Source organism: Diospyros lotus, chromosome 4, assembly GCF_014633365.1.
Source record: "Diospyros lotus cultivar Yz01 chromosome 4, ASM1463336v1, whole genome shotgun sequence".
Classification (NCBI taxonomy): Eukaryota; Viridiplantae; Streptophyta; class Magnoliopsida; order Ericales; family Ebenaceae; genus Diospyros; species Diospyros lotus.
Window position 1 is genome coordinate 36005922 of NC_068341.1, and position 17108 is coordinate 36023029.

General features: G+C 35.5%; 1 protein-coding gene across 1 annotated transcript; it reads left to right on the forward strand.

Annotated features, from left to right (window-relative positions):
- Positions 1 to 10936: 10936 nt before the first annotated feature.
- On the forward strand, positions 10937 to 15159 carry LOC127799811 (uncharacterized). The gene is made up of 4 exons (XM_052334030.1): positions 10937 to 11114; positions 11717 to 11933; positions 12053 to 12197; positions 14662 to 15159. The coding sequence occupies exons 1-4, from the start codon at positions 10937 to 10939 to the stop codon at positions 15157 to 15159; spliced, it is 1038 nt and encodes a 345-aa protein (XP_052189990.1).
- Positions 15160 to 17108: the final 1949 nt, after the last annotated feature.

Genomic DNA, 17108 nt, shown 5'->3' on the forward strand with positions numbered 1-17108 from the left:
TTTAAAAAAAAAAAAGTTTTTACCCTTTTTCTTAATATACAATTTTTTTTTATTGAAGAACGCTTCAATTATTTGCAAGGAGGACCTACATTTGATAGTTGATAAAAGAATATGACACGTGGAGAGATTGATAAAACGTAGCTACATTCAATTGGAAATTTGGAATGATATCTCATCTCTCACTTTGACTAGTTTTGGGATACTCACTAATTAATATCTTTCTTTTATTTCTAAAAATTACTTTTTGAAAGCTAATTATTAATATTAAAAATCTTAATTGAAGAGAGATATTGAACAGCTAATTAATTAAATTAAAAAGCAGTCATCTTCTCAACCTTATGCTTGTATCCAAAGCAATACGTGCGCATGCATAAGCCAGTGAAATTTGCAACTACGTAATTTCCTGTTTGCTTTAAGGGCATGAATGTAATATCACAAAAGTCTACTGAGAGTGCTTTGGATATATCTAGTCAACTGAACGGAAGGTTAAAAGTAAAAAAATAAAAAAAAATAAAAAAATTGGCTATCTGAACCAGCAGCTTAACAATAACATAACTATAATAATAATTTATACAAAAGCTTCATATGAATTACGTTGATGGGTCTTGTTATGTTATTTGTATCAGGTAATATAATATTTATTTGACGAAAATAAATTAAGAGGGACATGGCCACATGGGGTCATAGACATACTGGAAACAACGTAACAGATTTGTTACTTGGATATACCAAAGTTCTGGAGTAGGTCGTTTTCCTTTGCTTTGCTTACGCATAGATATTAGCTGGTGCGCTGATGGGGTGGCAGTGGTAGGGATGAGGAGTTATCCAGCTGTGTCCACTGATTAAGCTTTTTTTTTTTTTTTTTTTTTCCATTTTCGTCACAGAGTTGGGGCAAAGATACTCGTGGATAGGCCAAAACTTCGAAAGTTTTAATTAGATTAATGCAGATATCACGTTACTCTATCTACCATCAGACTTGTAGTCTGTGTGTGTGTGTGTGTGTGTGTGTGTGTGTTGGTAGGTCTAGTATTTTAAATTTGAGTTTCATATGTTTATTTTTAGATATAATTTTAAGTTTTTACTATTAATTAAGTTTAAAGAATAAAGACAGTAATAATGATATGATATGACGAAAGTTTAATAAAAGATTTTTCAATCTCTTGAATGATTTTTTAATAGTTGGTCAAGTGAATGGGATAGATCGTTCAGAAATGTTAATGATGGAATTGACTTCTTGTTCCATTGATAAATCTCTTAACAATGAACTTACCTTTATGATTCCAACTACTAAACTACTAATACAGTACCAAGGATTCCACACCCTTGTAACAGAGAGAGAGAGAGAGAGAGAGAGAGATGAATGAATAGTGAAATGAAATGATGAGGAAGAAGAGTAGCAAACATATTGAGTAGTAATAGTAGCAGTAGCAGTGTTGTGTGGGGGAGAGGGTTGCACCAATCAACACCAAGTTTCCAAATCAAAGTAAACATTTCCCATTTAATCCCACGATGGTTGAAACATGGATTGTCGATTTGTTTGGTGATTGCGGTGTCAACTGCAGTATTATTCAGATTTTATTAATTAACAAGAGAGAAAGGAGAAGAAAAGAGGGAAGGCAATTATAAGAGGGTAGGAAAATTACAGGTGATGCTTAATTAAGATGCTTGCTTTAGTTTAATGTGTGAGAGAGAGAGGGGCCTTTTTGCGAATGGATATCACAAGATGGGCTCGGTTGGTGAGAAACAAAAGCAACTTCTTCTTTCTTTCACTATCCTACTCGCAAACGCCAATCATTTTGCCCCTTTTTTTATTTTTTTATTTATTTTCGTCACTCTCAGACTCAGCTCCTGTTTTTGTTTTACTAACTCTTTTCTTTCAACTTGCAGAATTGTCAATTAATCATTCACTTACAGAGAAATATTGCTGTCAATGTACTAACTAGCTTTGACAAGAAGTAGTTTTATTAGAAATCACATAATTAATCGCATAAAATAAAACTTGTTAGAATCAATACCCTCCAATCATTAAAAAGAAACAAAAAATTGTTAGGCAAAATATCATTGTCTTCACCCAAAATTGTATGTATACCGTTGTTTCTCTCCTTTCCTTTCCTTTCCTTTCCTTTTCTTTGTTAAATGCCATTCAAGTAGTATTTTATTCAACTATATACAACACTTTTATGTAAGGTAATCTCTTTCATAGAAGCAAAAATTGGCCAAGAGTCTCTCTCTCTCTCTCTCAAGTTGGATACTTGAGACTCTTGACTTCTTGGTATTGTCTATCTGTTATAATTGTGACTCAAAATTTAAATTTGATTGTGATTGATATTTATCTCAAATTTGAAAACTTATCTTCTTACCTCATCTTCTAATCAGAAAATAATTTTTTATGTACATCTATAAATGAGTGTTAGATTTATAAATAAGGGTGTATTTGATAGCATGAAAAATGTATAAAAAATGTCTCATCCAAGGAATTGAATTCCATCTTGAGTGTTTAACACACTACATTTTCCATGGAATTGAATACCATGGTACAACCATTAAAGTTTGTTTTTGACTCTTTTCCATGAAAAATTCTATCTAGGGGAGATGGTTTTTGTTTTCTATGTAAGTTGAAAATACTTTTTTTTTCCACCTAAATGCTATCAAACACACCCTAAGTGTTCAATGTCCTAAAATTAGTGCAACAATATTATCTTAGTAATATTTTGATAGCAACTTGATGATGTGGAGCCGATCACCTTCTTCTGTCTCGACCAAGTACCTACAAAAAGGGTGGGGACTCGCTCCCCGTGATCCCTCCGACGCTCAAGTCAGTTCATAGGGTTTTTGAGGAGTATAATAGTAATGGAAAAATAATATATGAGTCCCTTAGGAGTCAAATCCCCATACCTGTAGAGGTTGGCCTCTATTTATAGATGTCCCGTGGCCTTTCCCTTAGGAGATAAGATATATTTCAAAAAGAGAGGTTGATCCCCTTTCCATGGGGAGAAAAGATAATCTTCCCTAATAGAGATAATTTTTGAGATATTTAAAAATATCATTGGTTGACTTAATCTTCTTCTTTATCTCTTTCCAGTTCAAAATTATAATAAAGATTATAAAGATAAGCAGAGTTCCTAAGTCTTGACACGTGGCGATCGCCTATTGGTCTTTACTGGCACACATGGCTCCGAGTTAATGGTAACCTCCCAAGGGTAGTACAGTAAAATTGCCTCCCTGTAAATATTCCCTCATCACTACTATATCACTATTATTGTATTAATATCATCATAGTGATATTTTATTCTTTCTGTCTATGATTTTTCTCGATTTGGATTTTTCGTATTCTTTTATGTGTTTAATAATTTGATTGTGGTTTGTTTTCGATCCAAAAATCATAACATTGCCAATAGAGATCGATCTCCTCTCTAGGGTGTGCCTTTTGTTATCTTTCTTTCTTTCCTTCTTTCTTTTTGTTGTTTGAACCCTTTTGTGGAGGCTTAATTTGGCCTCTCTTGTTTCAACTGTTTCGGGAAGACCTTTCAAATTTCTTTGCAACTGATATCTTTCATCCTTCCTTGAAGAGAAGAGATCTCACATATGTTGGTTGAAGCAACAATCTTAGGACCCAAGGAATATGCTAATTTATTTCGATGGGGGCACGAGTTTGAACTTTTTCCTACGCAGTGAGACAAAATTTTACGCTTGCGATTTACTTCTTTCGTATAATCGAGAGCACGAACACGAAAGATCATGCAAACACCGTCGTCCCAATAAATATGCTAATTTATCACCTTTTTGTACTTACCAAGATGCTATCATAGTGATGCTGTGACCTTTTTCGGATTCTTTGATTCTTAGGGGTTTTCTTTTGCAGGGTTAATTCTATATTGTTTTGTGTGGTTGCTTTGAATTCTTCCATTCTTTTGGGGCCTCATTGGCAGGTTGGGTTGGGTTGGTATTGGGGATTTGATGGCCCTTGTTGGATAGTGTGGGATTTATGATGTCGTAATCTTATGGGATTTTCTTTGACTTTTATGCTTCTTTGAACAAAAAATATATATATATACAAACATACACACATATAAACTAACGTTGCTTTAAAAATTGAGACACTTTATCGAATTAAACTCAAATCTTCCTAAGAAAATTAATTGTATATACAGGTTGAAGAAATTAAAACAATTAAAAACTATTTAACTAGGTATGAAAAGTATGCAAATATACCAAGATATTTCAATTCGTAAAAGTATTAAAATTTAACCATAATAGTTAATATTTGTAAAAAGAAAATTATGTCCATATGCAATCTTAGATGGTGATTTTGTTACTCTACTTAAGAATCAATTAAAAAATATTAGATATTGTAGGTTTAAATTATAAAAAATATTACTTTATTGAGGTGATGGATTGTTTCGCCGTTTATTGAAGCACGAAATCTAAGTCATACTGTTTTGGTCAATTTTTAAAACTATCAAATCATACCCTGCCACTAATTTTATAAAATTCTGATGTGACAATTAAGATGATTTAGTTTAATAAGGTCAAACGATTTAATTTTTTCTCCCATAGCCCTAGGTATTGGGAACAAACAAACAGTGGCATTCTCTAAATTCTGGCTTTCCCCAACTTGGACCACACAGATGTATACATGTACCAGCATTTCCATTTCCTCAGCCTTGGTATCTTGGTTCAAAAGGTGAAATCATTCATCCCGAGATCCCACGGGCATGGCATCTTGTTTTGATATGAAGGGGTTATATGGCTTAGCCTAAATTATATGAGTTTTTAAATTTTAAAGAGCTTTTAAAGTGTAAGAATTTATTTGAAGAGGCATTTTAGTTTTTTACTTGGTTAAATTGAGGTTTTTTTTTTTTTTTGTTTTTTTGGTTTTATATGCTCTTAAAAGCAAAAGTTAGGAGACACAATCTCATTAAAATATTTTATTAATATGGTTAGTAATATAATTAAATTATTAGATAATAAGTGTCACAACTCAATGAAAAGGGGTCAATTTAGTGAAAAAAAAAATTACTTCTTGTTATTTGGGACTAGAACTTAGAGTATTTTTAATTTTATTAGTCCAAAATGGAAGGATTTATAATTTTTTCATTAAAAAATTACACCATTATTCATTGCTTAAACTTATATGTAGATCTATATCATTTTTCTCTCCATTTTTAGATGATATGTCATAAAATCTTATATTAATATTTGACTACAAGCAATATTGTTGTTCCATTTCAATGGTGGAGTTAAGAAAATATTTAAGAAATTATTAGAAAAAGTACTTTTGTAGGTTCAAAAGTCATTGCTCATCCCAAACTAAAATAATGGCGTTTTCCATTTTTTTTTTTATATTCTTAATTCCAACCAAAGGAAATAGTTTGTGTTATTTAAGTGTACAATAAGGTAGTATTTATTAATTAAGATATAGACTTGAAAAAGTAAGATATGAAAAATATTTCAAACAAAAGTATTTTTTATTGTGTTTGTTAAATTTATTTAGAAACTCTTGAAAAAAAAGTCATGTGACTTCTTGTTTAGATTTTTTCAAATAAATTTATCTCTCTCCCTCTAGATAATTTATCTTAATTCTTACAGATAAGAAAAAATGATACATGTGTCTTCCAGTGCATTTCAAAATATTTAATAAATAGTTTAATAAAAACCTTAAATTATTTCTTAATTTTATTTTGATAATTTTATATCTTGATTCGAAAAACATTCAAACTTTATCTTGATACAATCTTATATCTCACTTATTTTAATAAATGTTATCTAAACAAATAAAAATATAAATGAATATTTATTGGTTATGCTTGACAACTTATAATAAATTTTTTGATAAATTAGATTATTTGTCATTGAACTTTACAACTCCATATTAAATTCCTCATTGTACTTTAATTCTTATCACTAAATTTTAATTTATTATATTTTTTTCATTTTTCTAATTTTTCATATAATTTTATTGACAAAAATTGATGTAATATAAATTAACATAAACTAAAAAATTACTTAATATTAAATTAACATAAACTTCACAATCAATTGATTTTGAAATTTATATTAATATATATCAAGTTAGTTTTCATTAACAAAATGTGACAAAGAAAATCAAAAAATAAATTAATTATAACTAAAATTAAAATTTATTGGCTCTAATAACAAAAATTAAAAATCAGTAACCCATGTGTTGTGAAGTGTAAAATTTAAGGACTAATAATGTACTGTACTCTATAATCTTTTTTTTTTTTTTTTTGAAAAAAAAAATAAGACTTGATGTAACGATAACTAAGGTGTTTATAAAATAATTTTAATTGAAAATTATATTTTCAAATCTTGTTAATATAATTTATTTTTTGTAAAAAGAAGTTAGGTTACATAAAGGAAATTTTTTTAAAAAAATAAAAAAAATTAACTTCACTTCACCTAGGATAACACAAAATTATATGTTTGCTTAATAATATAATATAATAGACAATATTGACATTAAAGTGAAAATAAAAACCCTAAACCATCCAAACTTGCTTCAATAGAGACTGATCATTAAAAATCCTTAATTTGCAGATTAATGAGATGAGATTTTTGTCTCATCATGCGTACGTGCGTGACAACGATTTTTCATGGTCGATTATGAGTAAAAAACTTCGTTAAAACCTCATCAATAATAGCATGCATGCATGGTAGGCTCCCATCCCGATAAACCCATAAATCATATGGCTGAGTACTACAAAATTACAGGAAGCCTACGCAAGCTATATTCTAGGTGACCCACCAAGTATCCTCCTTGCAGTGTGGACAACTCTTAAAAAAATAAAATAACAAACAAACCTCATAAACCATATGTTAATCTCTTTATACAATAAGCTAAAAACTAAATCAAGAATCGAGTCGACAAATCAAATAAAAAAAGAAGCCAATTACACTAAGAACACAATACAAAGTAGTACACACGATATACGAATTCAGATCTTTAGATTTATAAATAGATTATGATCACGATAGGAGTTTTCGTCCCTAATCAATTTACTATATCAAAGAAAATACAATGCGATTACACCAAATCAATAAATAATATAACCTTTATAGTATTATATTAAGAAAACAGAATACAAACCGAGTACAAACTGCATCAAACCATGCAAACACAGTACTCACCATTGCCTCGACATTACTTCCCACGATGAAATGAATTGAATTGGAGATAGAGTAATACAGTGAACGTTCTTATCGATCAAATGATTCATGGGTCGTGTCACCTTCTTCTTAGCTGATTAGGGTTTTTTGATTATGAAAAAAGTGACGATTGAAATTTCATAAAGTCTTTAAATACTAAGACTAAAAAAATGTTAAGTTACATGATCATCGTTTATAAGAGATCAACGACTAATATTAAACAAGGGCAAATAACATTGTAATGCACAAAATTAAGACCAAATAACATGTACATGAAATACAGATAAAATACAAATATTTATCATATAATTTTAAATCAATTATCACAACACCACAATGTAATGTCACAGGCAAATCTCTTGGTAGTACAAATATATATATGTTTATGGTTAAGAAAGTGGCACGTAAATTGTTAGTACGCCATTTGGCAGGGAATCCAATCCCAAAATCTTTCACTCTTGCGTGTTAGTACGTCGCAGTGGAATATTGTACTGAAAGTCACCTCAAATCAGAAAATGGATGGAGAAATTTGGGATATACGAGAGAGAGAGAGAGAGAGAGCACCACAATCAATTGGAATTGATGAGACGACTTCATTGATTTGTCCTTTTTACTTATAATCAAAAGCAAACAACTTCGTTTCTTTGTCCAAATCTTACATCATCTACACGTTAGCTTGCTTTCTACGAAACCAAACAGACATGACCACCTATCTTCTTTGTGTTCCACAACTACTACAGGCTACGGCATCCATAAACTGGGCCCCTTGGTTGCGGATTTCAGCTATACTGCTCAACCCTCGAGCCCGAGCCCAAGCCCATGCCCTTTAATACGTTTCCAATTAAGTTAGCCCAAAAGAAACAAAACGTGTTTACATAAGATTTTTTGATATATTAGACTGTATTCACTTTACTTTTTTATTTTTAATTTTGAGTTTTAAATTTATTTTTAATTTTTTATTTTCATAGTTTATTTTTAAAAAACTAAAAATGTGTTCTTTTCGTCAATTTAAAAAATTATTTCTTAAAATAAAAAATAAAAAAATACTTTTATTTTATAATTTAAAAAAATTATTTTACGATATTTTTATTCAATAAAATTGATTATTAAATGATAAAATTAACTTTTTTAATAGATTTTACTATTAAAATAAAATAATAAATTTAATTAATAAATTACTGACATCTAAGTGTTAATTTATATTAAATATTAGTATAAATAATATGTGTAATATATTTAATAATATACCATATGTTATCCTATATTTTTAATTATAACACAAATATACTATATTTTTTAATTTTAAATAAATATATAATTTTATTTTTAAAATTTAAGAATAGTTTTTTTCCTTCTTTTTTTTTTCCTTTTCTATTTTAGAGCTAAAATATGAAAAATGGATTGTGTTTTCCATGTCTTGACTTAGAGATTATTTTGGCTGAAAATAATCAAAACAACATTTTTTTTGTTTTGGATTTCATTTACAATTTTTTTTATTGTTTTTGAAAATGCATTTTTGAAAATAACAAAGTAAACGCATTTTTATTGTTTTAGAAAATTAAAAACTAAAAATGATCTGAAAACAACACAAAAAACGCAATCTTAAACTGCGTTTTCTTTCTGTTTTCAATTTTCAGTTTTGAGTTTTAAATTTATTTTTTCTTTTCTGTTTTAATAGTTTATTTTTAGAAAATTGAAAACGTATTCATTTTATCATTTTAAAAAACTGTTTCTTAAAACAAAAAATTAAAAAATGTGTTTACTTTAGAATTTTGAGAAAAAATATTTTATAATATTTTATTCAATGAATTTAATTATTAAATGATCAAATTAATTATTTTTAATAAAATTTTACTATTAAAGTAAAATAATAAATTAATGACATATGAGTAATAATTTATATTAAATATTATTATACATAATATGTGTAATATACTTAATAATATACTATATGTGATTATGTTATGGGTATTTCTCAAACTACTTCGTATGGGCTGGGCTCAACACAGCAGGTTGGCCTAATCGTCTAAAAATTCAGTAGGCCCAAGTCGAGCTCATCAGAGCAACTTCATACATCGCTGAAATCCGAACTCAGATCACAGAACTAAGCGAGCTTCTAGTGATGCTTCCCATGAGCTTCCAAGTCACCAGTCTAACCTTTCAGCTCGCATAACAACATTGCTACTGAATAACCGGAGGTCGACCCACTTATTTTATGTGAGGCAAACTAGATCCCTGGTAATAAAAAGCCCACTCCTAATTTTATGGAATTGATAGGGACATTTTGTCCCCATGATGTCATATTTACACTTTTGTATTTTATGTAATTGTAAATACCCCTCACTATAAATAGGGGTCAAAAACACCATTGTGAAAAACAACAACAACAAGAATGCTATACTGTTACTCTGCCGAAATAACTAGAGAACAATCGTGAAATAGGCATCATTTTGTTCGAACCACGTAAAAATTTCTCGTGTACGTCTTACCATTTTCTCCCTCCTCTTTGCATTTGTGCTCAATACTTTATTGTGAGCCTATGAATCATGGTCAGTTGATTCTGAACGTCGACATTTTGGCACTAGAGGAAGGGGTTCGCTCTGATCGCTAGTCATGGCAAGAGGAAGGAACGCTCGAACCTCTGATGCGGTGGTCGATTTTCTAGAAAATCACCGCGATCAACTGTTGGATGTTCCTCAGCCAGAGGACCTGTTGTTTCTGCAGTGGGTGCCCTTATTCCACCACCGGTTGGAGTTACCATCGGTATGCTTCCACGGGCTCCCGTTCAACCCGTCACTCTGACCACCGGGATAGAGACGATCCATGCCTGACAGTAATGCCAGGAGGCATTAGAGAATACAGTTATGCAGCTCACTGATGCAATCAGGGCCCTAGCCCAAGCTCAAGCGCAGGCTATCCACGATCCAACAGCCTCACCTCGGAGGATTCGCTTGCCGCGAGAGGAGAGACCTCCACTGGGTGAGAAAGACATCGGAGATAACTATTCGCCCCTAAATCATCATTTCCCGGAGTGGGAGAGAAACAGACGATCGCAAGCCCAGCGATCTGCGGACTCGGACTCTACTGTTGAGGTGTTATTTTAAAGAGTCGACAATTGGAGGTGCAACAAGGAGTTCGCGACTAAAATAATGGTCGTGGAGACAAGACACTATTCACTAAAGAAGTTGAGCTTGAACCTTTCCCTCATAGATTTAAAGTCCCGAGTATGCTGCAGTATAATAGGGATAGTGACCCATATGACCACCTGGACACGTTCAATGTCCAGATGAACTTGCAGACAACCAACTCATTGGTCAAGTGCATGTCGTGTCTTTCCAGTGACCTTGAGCGATATATATTCCCTGTGCTTGGTTCAGGAGCCTTCCACCTCGCAGCATCGGCAGTTGGGATGAGTGCCAACGTAGGTTTCTCAATCAATATAGGGTATTGAGAAGGTACCTCGCCCCACCATGCCACCTTGCCACGGTGTTCCAGAGGACAAATAAGTCCTTGAAGGACTACATTGCCAGGTTCAGGTGTGAGGTGAGCAGTATTGAAGATCCCTCTGATGAAAGCGTCATGACTGTAATTTTCGCAGGTCTTCGTAAAGATGGGAAGATCTATGAGAGTATCTACAGGACCCCTGTTAAAGATTTGGAGAAATTTTATGAGCGAGTTGCCAAGAAAATTCGGTGGAAAAGAGGCTTTTAGCTCCAAGAAGCCTGCCGGATAGAAAGAAAAGGTTAGGGGCTCTAGCCAGAACAAGAGAATGAATAACGGCAATAATGGAAGGGAATCTCAGGGAGATCGTTCGAACAACCAGGTCTCCAAGCGAGTTTGCAAGGCGGAGAGAGAAGAGCAACCTCGCGATCAAGATGCTTTGATACCTACAGTGCCTTGTCAGATCCCCAAGAAAGAATTTTCGCCATGGAAAGGAACAGAGAGAAGTTTGGGAAGCCTAACCCAATAAGAACTCCCAATAAATTCAAAAACAAGGAGAAATTATGTGCGTACCATAACGAGGCAGGTCATAACACCTTCAAGTGTTGGATTTTGAGGGATGCCATCGAGAACCTGATCAGAAGGGGTCGGCTGAGGAACTATGTGGTGCGACTAACCAATTACTCAACCCAGCAACCAACATAGCAACTGCCTCCCCCTGACGATGAGCGCTCATCGGTAGTTTGAACGATCTACACAATTCATAGTGGACCTCATCTCGTTGGAACTTCCCACAAGTCTCATGAAAGTTACGTGCGTAAGGCCAACCATGTCTTGTTGACAGGGTCAAATGAGTAGGCCGCACCCGCAAAGCGAGCCAGGGGGATGATAGAGAAGATAATTTTCTTGGAGGAAGAGGCTAAAGATGTCCATTGACCATACAATGACACCCTCGTTATTTGCGCCTAAACCGATAACGAGGAAGTTCGAAGAATAATGGTAGACATGGGAAACTTGGTGAATATGATGTATAGAGCTTGCTTTAATTAGATGGGATTGGGACCGGAGCAATTGAGCGTATCCCCTGAACCACTTTATGGGTTCACAGGTGATGTGGTGGTCCCCATTGGGCGGATTAGTCTCCCTTTTACCATTGGAGATGCAGATCCTCAAACCACCACATTGATGGAATTCCTTATAATAGGCTGCCTCTCGGCATACAACGTAGTGCTCAGGAGGCCAACATTGAACGATCGGGATTTGGTTACCTCGACCACGTCGTTGACAATTAAGTTCCCGACCTCTAATGGAAAGGGTACTATGAGGTTAGCAGCACCTTGCAAGGCGTTGTTACGAAGATGTTATAAAAATGAGGGCTAAAGGGAAGAAGATGAATGTTGTTGCAGGGGGGTGACCTGCGACATTCCAGCTCATGACCTGCTAGCCAGAGGGGTGTCAGCTACGATCTAGACCCCCATGAGGTGGATTGCGACAGGGTTACTGGCCTAGTGGAAAAGCTCGAGGATATCCCAGTCGACGAGGTAGATGAAGAAAGATGCCTAAAGCTAGGAAAGAGTCTAACTCCCAAGGTAAAGTCCCAACTCACCAATTTCCTCAAAACTAACATCGATGTGTTTGCATGGAATCATGAGTGTAACATCCCAAAAATTTGTAGACAAGTAAAAATAATTAATTTAGGTGTTTGAGGATATTTTAGAATATTTGGAGATTTTTGAGAAAATACTTATCTATGATATTTTGAAGAAATATGAAATTAAGGTGATTAATTAAATTAATTGAAGTATTTATGAAAATAATAATAATAATAATAATAATAATAATAATAATGATGATGATGATGATGATGATGATGATGATGATGATGATGATAAAAGAGTTAATCAAATTAAATTAAATTTAATTAATTAATTAATATATATATATATATATATTTGTATGTGTGTGTGCGTGGCCGCATCCTTGGCCATTTCTTTTTGTGGCTTAAAAGCCACTTGAATTGTGTATAAAAGGGACAATCTTGGGCAGCAAATAGTATGTAAATTGAAGCCAAATTGGAGAGAAGAACGAGCAGGTAGTGGGAGAAATTGAAGAGAGAATAAGGCGCGACTGTAGTGAAAGGAAAGAAGAAATGAGGAAAAATTAAGGGATTTTGGAGGTTATTTTGTGTCTAAAATATTCTGGTAAGTGAGTAAAATTAGTATAAATATTATATGTTTAAATTATAAATTTTATACGGTTAGATTATACAGTTTACGTAGTTAGAATTAATTAATTTAACTCACAGTTGTATTAATTGTTAAGAAATGTTTTACTTTGCAACGGAAGCACGAGAGAGCCCGGATCATTCGATTACAGGCAAGCTCCTAACCCACTCCTCGTGTTCTTTAATTTTAGTAAAATTCTCCGCGATTTCTACTATTTTATTCCCTCCCTCACCGAAACTCGGTTCCACGAATTAATAACACTAATCCGCGTGACAACCATTCCATAACTTGTATGTTAATAATGGGTCTATTAGTGATTAAATAAGTTAAGTAAATGATGTTTTGGTGTAATTCATTCCGTCCATCACGGAGCTTCGTATCGCTCCGTTTTCCTTGGGAATGATGTCGTACCCGTTGGGCTAGGTTCTTAGAGGAGTTGATTATGGTTTAATGAGGTTATATTAATAATTTATTATTGAATGTGGAGATGGTTTCCCACGTATGAGAAGATATGAGCATAAGAATGATATAATTGAGTTTATGTTTTCATGGAGAAAGTTTGTAGTTTATGAAATGATAAGATTAAAGTGACTAAGTTCAGTGTTATCTGTAAGTGTGTCTAAGGGTATGGGATACAAAGCCACTGACTATCGACCGTAAGTCATGGCAGTTGATGGCTGGATGTATGGGCGTCAGTCATCGACTGTTACGATAAGCGCTTGATGGGCCAAAAAAGATAGTACTACCAGATTCCCGCATTGGCTTGTGCATATCATGATGTGTGTGCTGCATAGGGCTTGGGTTGCATTCATTTGGGGACATGCTTTGTGTGTGTTGGGATGTGTGAACATCTGCATGACTCGGTTGGTCTAAGAGCTAACTTGGGTTCTTTAGGTGAGCCAGTGCATTTAGAGCATTTCGTATGTGTGTATTCCTATGTGGGCATAGCATGGCCTGATGCTTGGTTTATGGGGGCCTTGTCATCACGTTTATGCTACATAAGCCATTACATCTCCTAATTGTTGCATTGCATAGTGAGAATGTGCAGTTTTAAGTGATAAGTATGTGTGGTGGGCGTGGCCACAGTAAGAGCTTGGGAGTGAGATCCACGACGACGTGGACCATGGAAAGACCGAGGGTTAGAGTCCCACGGCAACAACAAGACCGGGGGTTAGAGTCCCACGGCAATGGCATGATAAGACGATATGATGACATGAGACAGCATGTTCGGAATAGTGATGATATGGTAGCCTATAAAAGGCTGCCAACAGGTTTGTATGTGGGACTTGGGTGTCAATGTGTGGTTTATGTGGGCCCCAAGGACCCTTTATGTGTAGTTGATTTTATGTTATGCATTTAGAAGTAAGGCAAGTATGGATTATGACATGGTGTGGTTGCATTGCATGAATTGCATGGGATGTTGGGAAAAGTCCTATCCGTAACCATTTTCCTTTCTTTCATGAGCTTGTTGAGTCTCGCAACTCATCTTTGTTTTCCATCATTCCAGGTAAGAGTATCCTGAGACCGCAGGTGCGTACGACAGAGTTAGGTCTAGATAGTTGAGTCATGATAGCAAGTGCAGAACTGTCCCGAAACTAGATCCTGGGTGTCATGGTGCTTGGGTTAAGAGTAATGTTTTATGTTTGAGATATATGTGTATTATGTAAGCCAAATGGGCACTTAGTGATGAGCTATGTAATGATGATTATGTGACATTATATAAAAGAAAGATTATGATTTTAATAAGGGTAGTATGAGTTTTTAGTTTGTGTTATTGTTTGGTATCACTCAAATAATGACCCTCTCGTGGATCCTCTATGCGCGGTAGGGGCTCCGGGAGGCAGGCCATTACAATGAGGATATGGTAGGGATAGCCCTAGAGGTCATGTTGCACAAGCTTAATGTAGACCCTACCTACAAGCCAGTGCGTCAAAAGAGGAGGCCAATGACCCCTGAGCGTTATGCCACTCTTAAAGAAAAAGTGGACAAGCTCTTGGCGAATGAGTTCATTAGAGAAGCCCACTACTCAGCCTGGGTAGCTAACCCGATTTTGGTAAAGAAGAGGAATGGGAAGTGGAGAACCTGTATTGACTTCACCGATCTGAATAAAACTTGCCCAAAGGACATCTTTCCTCTCCCTAAGATTGATCAGCTTATGGATGTAACAGTCGGTCACCAGCTCCTCAGCTTTATGGATGCTTACTCGGGCTACAACCAGATTCCCATGAACCTCAGCGACGAGGACACCTCGTTTATTACCAATCAAGGATTGTATTGCTATAAGGTGATGCCCTTTGGGCTGAAGAATGTTGGGGCGACCTATTAGAGGCTGGTAAACATAATGTTTTGAGGCGCTGATCGGCAAGACTATGGAGGTTTATGTTGACGACATGCTGGTAAAATCAGAGTGGATAACCGATCACATTTCTGATTTTGGGGAGATGTTTAAGGTCCTCAGAAGCTATCAGATGAAACTTAACCCGTTTAAGTGTACCTTTGGGGTGGCCTCTGGAAACTTTATGGGATTTATGGTAAACAATAGAGGCATTGAGGCCAATCTGAAGAAAATAAAGGCCTTGCTCGATATCCCCGTACAAAAAAAAGATATGCAAAGCCTCAACGGCCTGGTCGCGACCCTAAGCCAATTTATTTCCAAGGCAACTGACAAATGTGCCCCATTCTTCAAACTACTGAAAAAGGCACGAGATTTCTAGTGGACGGAAGAATGTGAGTTTGCCTTTCAGCAGTTGAAAGAGTATATGGGACGAGCTCCGCTCCTCGCCAAGCCTAAAGATGGAGAAAAGTTGATTATATACTTGGGAGTGTCTCAACATACTCTCAGCGTAGCCCTCGTTCGAGGGGACAAAAGGGTGCAACACCTCGTGTATTATGTCAACAAGAGCCTCGTGGGTGCGAAGACATGGTACACGCCGATGGAAAAGCTTGCCTATTGTCTAGTTATGGCATTAAGGAAGCTGCGACCTTATTTTCAGGCTCATCAGATTGAAATCGTAACCAAGTACCCGTGAGGCAGATCTTGGAGAAACCAGATACTTCGGGTCGCCTACTGAAGTGGGCTATAAAGTATAAACTGAGGACAGCTATAAAGAGGCAAGCTTTGACGGACTTCATCGCTGAGTTCACTGGGCCAATTGAAATGGAAGCTGAATGCTTGGAAAGACCATCCTGGGAGCTGTAAAATAAACAAATCATCAAGCGAGCAGGGAGCTGGGGCTGGGGTCATGTTGATAAGCCCCGAAGGCCACAAAATTCTCTGTGCCCTAAGATTCAGTTTTCCAGCCACCAATAATGAAACTGAGTATGAGGCATTGGTGACAAGACTTCGCTTGGCAGAGGAGGTGCAAGCTAAGGCCGTGGTAATTTTCAACGATTCTCAGCTGGTTGTTAATCAAACCTGGGGGGAAGATTAGGCCAAGGACACAAAAAAGGTGGCATACTTGTAGAAGGTACGTGAGTTCCTAGCTGCTTTCGAGAAGTATGAGATACGCCAGATTCCTCCTTCTCATAACTTTCATGCTGATGCACTGGCTCGCCTAGCAACTACCCGAGACGCGGAGTTCTTGGTGGCCATATACCAATAGAATTCTTGTCTACCCCGAGCACAAAACAACGAGCTGAAATGATAATGATCGATGTGCCCCAAGACTCATGGATGAATCCCATACTGGATTATCTGCAAAATGTGAAGCTGCTGGAAGATAAGTTAGAGGCACGTCAGCTGCGAGCTCGAGCCCCGCTTTTGAGGTGCATTGATGGCACTGACTATCAAACCGTGATGGAAGAAATTCATGCAGGTCATTGTAGTAATCTTGCTGGAGCACTTTCAATGGCACAAAAGGCACTTCGACAAGAGTTTTACTGGTCTATAATAAAGCAAGATCCTTTAGAGTTGACCAAGAAATATGACAAGTGCCAAATATTTGCTAAAGTCTCGCGAGCTCTGCTAGCTTACCTACAGCAGATGAGCAGCCCATGACCTTTTTCTATCTAGAGCATGGATCTAATTGGGCCACTTCCAACAACCCGCGAAAGGTGTAAGTACGCCATAGTGGCAGTTGACTACTTTACCAAATGGGCAGAAGCCAAAAAGCTCGTGCAGATCTCCAGTTCAAAAGTAAAAATATTTGTACAGGATAACATTATTTGTAGGTTCGGAGTTCCATGACAGATAGTCACGGACAATGGAACCCAATTCACTAGCGAGCAGTTCATCCAATTCTGCGAATCGCTTGGGATCTAGAAGAGTTTCACAAT